This window comes from Pterocles gutturalis, unplaced genomic scaffold (assembly GCF_000699245.1).
Source record: "Pterocles gutturalis isolate BGI_N339 unplaced genomic scaffold, ASM69924v1 scaffold25561, whole genome shotgun sequence".
Lineage (NCBI taxonomy): Eukaryota > Metazoa > Chordata > Aves > Pterocliformes > Pteroclidae > Pterocles > Pterocles gutturalis.
In genome coordinates this window covers 26,901-29,585 of record NW_010101306.1, presented here as the reverse complement: position 1 = coordinate 29,585, position 2,685 = coordinate 26,901, and the positions used below count along the sequence as shown (strand labels likewise).

Below are 2,685 nucleotides of genomic sequence, written 5' to 3'. Positions count from 1 at the left end.
CCGGGACACTTGAAGACCTGCAAAAAAGGGGGGGGTGTGCATGCATGTGCGTGAGGGGGGCTCAAACCCATCCCTGAAACCAAAGTCCCAAGAATCCCCAAGAAAGGGGCTGCAGCTCCGTGCGTGATGGGGGACAAGGAGGGAGGAAGAGCTGGAAGAGGTGGGTCGTTGCTGTCCTACAGCTCCAGGCCACAGAGCAGCTAAAAGGCTCAGGCAAGCTCTGCCCTGCAGCATCCTTTCTCCCCAGGCTTTGCCCACTCCTCCTCCACCCTTAAAGCCAGGGACTGAAAGCCCCCAAGCCTGGGAACTTCTCAGCTCATTTCACATGTGAGAGGAGCAGGGCTGGAAGCCCAGAGAGCTCTCCCACCAGCCAGGGTAAAACTACAACGCTGGTCCATCAACCTACCGGCGACTCTCCCATCACCCTCTCGCCGTTGTTGATCCTCATGACCCCTTTGCGCCCATTCCTCTCCAACAAGACGCTTATCCAGGTGTTGAGGGGAACCGGCTCTTTGCTCCTGGGGGTGAGAAGGGAGGAGAAGACACATGAATGAGAGCTCTGCCATGGCCACCTGCAAACCTCTGGTGACCAGCCTGGGATGTCCCAGCTCTGCCCTGCCCTACCGAGGGACCACCGATCAAGAGCCAAACAGCCCAACCCAGTACAAAACCCAGTCCCTCCAGCTTCCTTATGGTCTTCTGGGGAGGGAAGCTGGAAACTGAAAGCCACCACTGTCCCTCTCCTGCCTCTGTTGTCACCACCGCCCCGAGGAGCAGCCCCCCAGCCCACCCACCTGAGCACGGCTGCCCCTTTGCCCAGGTCGTATCGGTACTCCAGGTAGCCATCGTGTAAAGCCAGAGAGATAAAGTCCCCTTTGCCATCTGTCTTCTGCCCGTTGTAGAAGATCATGCCGCTGGGGTTCTTGGCCAGGAACACAACTTCCATGGACATTTTGTCCCTGGGGAGAGAAGGATTAGGGATACCCTCCAACCCAGCTGCTCGCATGCTCTCTTCCTCGGTGTGCCAAGCCCTTGGAAAACCTCTGCCTGGATGGGACCACAGGTATGACAGAGGGATGCCACCCCCGTAGGGCACCCTTGCCAGGTCAGGGATGCGTTTGCCGCGTTCAGGATGCTGCCCCGCAGTGCCTGTTTGCAACACGAAGCACCCAGGGCACGGTGCTGGCTCAGCCTGGCTGCAGGGATTCCAGCAATGCCAGTCCCTCTGGAAAAAACCTCCAGCAGGCAAAAGGCAAACCTCTAGGGACAGATGCCGTGTGACAAGCGAGGCTCAGAGTGTGAGCTTTGTCCCCTGAATCCCCAACGCGTCCACCTGCCCCTCTTCTGTCCCCTGGTACTTACTGCAGGTCAGGAACGAAGGTCTGCAGGCCGTTCAGCTCCAGGTAGGAGAAGCCATTGAACTCCGGGAGGAAGGGCATGGTGTGGTCCTGCTCTGTCACTGGGCACAAACGAGGTAATGGTGAGGAAGAGGAGGCAGAGCAGCTTCAGCCAGTGCCCCAAAGCCACAGCGGGCAAAGCCTCCTGGCCACCCAGGCTGGGGGAAATCAGCACCTTCAGTTCCACCCCCTTCCCCAGCCCCGCTCCGCTGCCGGCTCCCGTCCCACCTAGCTCGCAGAAGTCTCCTTCCCGGCCCATGGGACAGGCGCACAAGGCACCTCCCTCTGGCAGCACCAGGCACGTGGCCGAGACGTGGCAGGGCGAAGGCTCGCAGGGATTCCTCTCGTCAGCACACGTGGGACCTGCAGCAGAAAAGGCAACTTCTCACATCAGCATCCCACCCATCAGCCATCAGGCACCACTTGGCCAGAGATAAATGTCTCTGATGTCTCCTGATGGCCCTCCCAGCCTTTTTCTCCTGTCACAGGCTAGATTCCCATGACCCAAGAAGTCCCCTGCAGTGGACCCCACAAAAGGTAGATGATACCATCGCTTAAAATGCATGAGGAAATTTTTTTTGTGCACAAGAACAGATCCCAGCCCTTGTCTCATATGTGTATGAATAGATACACAACCTAAATTCATGCTCTTCACTGGATGTGGCTTTGTTCCTCCCTCTAACCCACTGGTGACACGCCACATCCCTCCCTGCTGCAGCTCTTAACGTGACCCCGGAGCCCCTGGGATCCCTCAGTGGGACCAGAACCCCCAGCAATGCCCAGCCCCCTCCCCGTACCGGTGTAGGTGTGGAGACACTCGCAGTGGAACATCTCTGCCTCCTTGACGTGGCAGATGCCACCATGGTGGCAGGGGTTGGGGTGACAGGGGTCGTTGCCGCACTCGCCCACCCCGCTGCCGTACAGCACATCGCTGCCCTTCTCCCGCAGGTCGTACATCTGGTTGTTCACGTCCAGGAGGCGGATGCAGCCCTTCAGGCCGGTTGTAGCCGCGGTACGATCTGCCACCCTGAGGGGACAGAGGACAAAGTGAGTGGGGGTTTTGTCCCCAAGGCCTCCAAACCATCTGGCCCAGGCTGTGCTCCCCAGTCCGGTCCCCCCACTCACACAGCCATTTGGTCCTCCGGCGCTCCCCCGATGAACAGGTCGGTGTCGAGGTTGAGGCCGTCGGTGCCCGGGGGGCTCTCGCCGCTGACGTGGGGCTCCCCATCGACGGCCAGCACGCCGCTGCGGCGGGTGCGGGTCCCCCCCCACCGGGGCCCACTCGCCA

At 60.1% G+C, this 2,685-nt stretch overlaps 1 protein-coding gene across 1 annotated transcript in view; it reads right to left on the bottom strand.

Moving 5' to 3' along the window:
• AGRN (agrin) overlaps positions 1–2,685 on the bottom strand; it is a gene marked incomplete at its 5' end in the record, with an annotated part of 37,291 nt that overhangs the window by 9,063 nt on the left and 25,543 nt on the right. Inside the window, 6 exon segments of the mRNA XM_010082985.1 lie at positions 407–518; positions 795–959; positions 1,366–1,459; positions 1,626–1,760; positions 2,195–2,424; positions 2,523–2,678. Of these exon segments, the coding sequence (XP_010081287.1) occupies positions 407–518; positions 795–959; positions 1,366–1,459; positions 1,626–1,760; positions 2,195–2,424; positions 2,523–2,678 (892 nt within the window).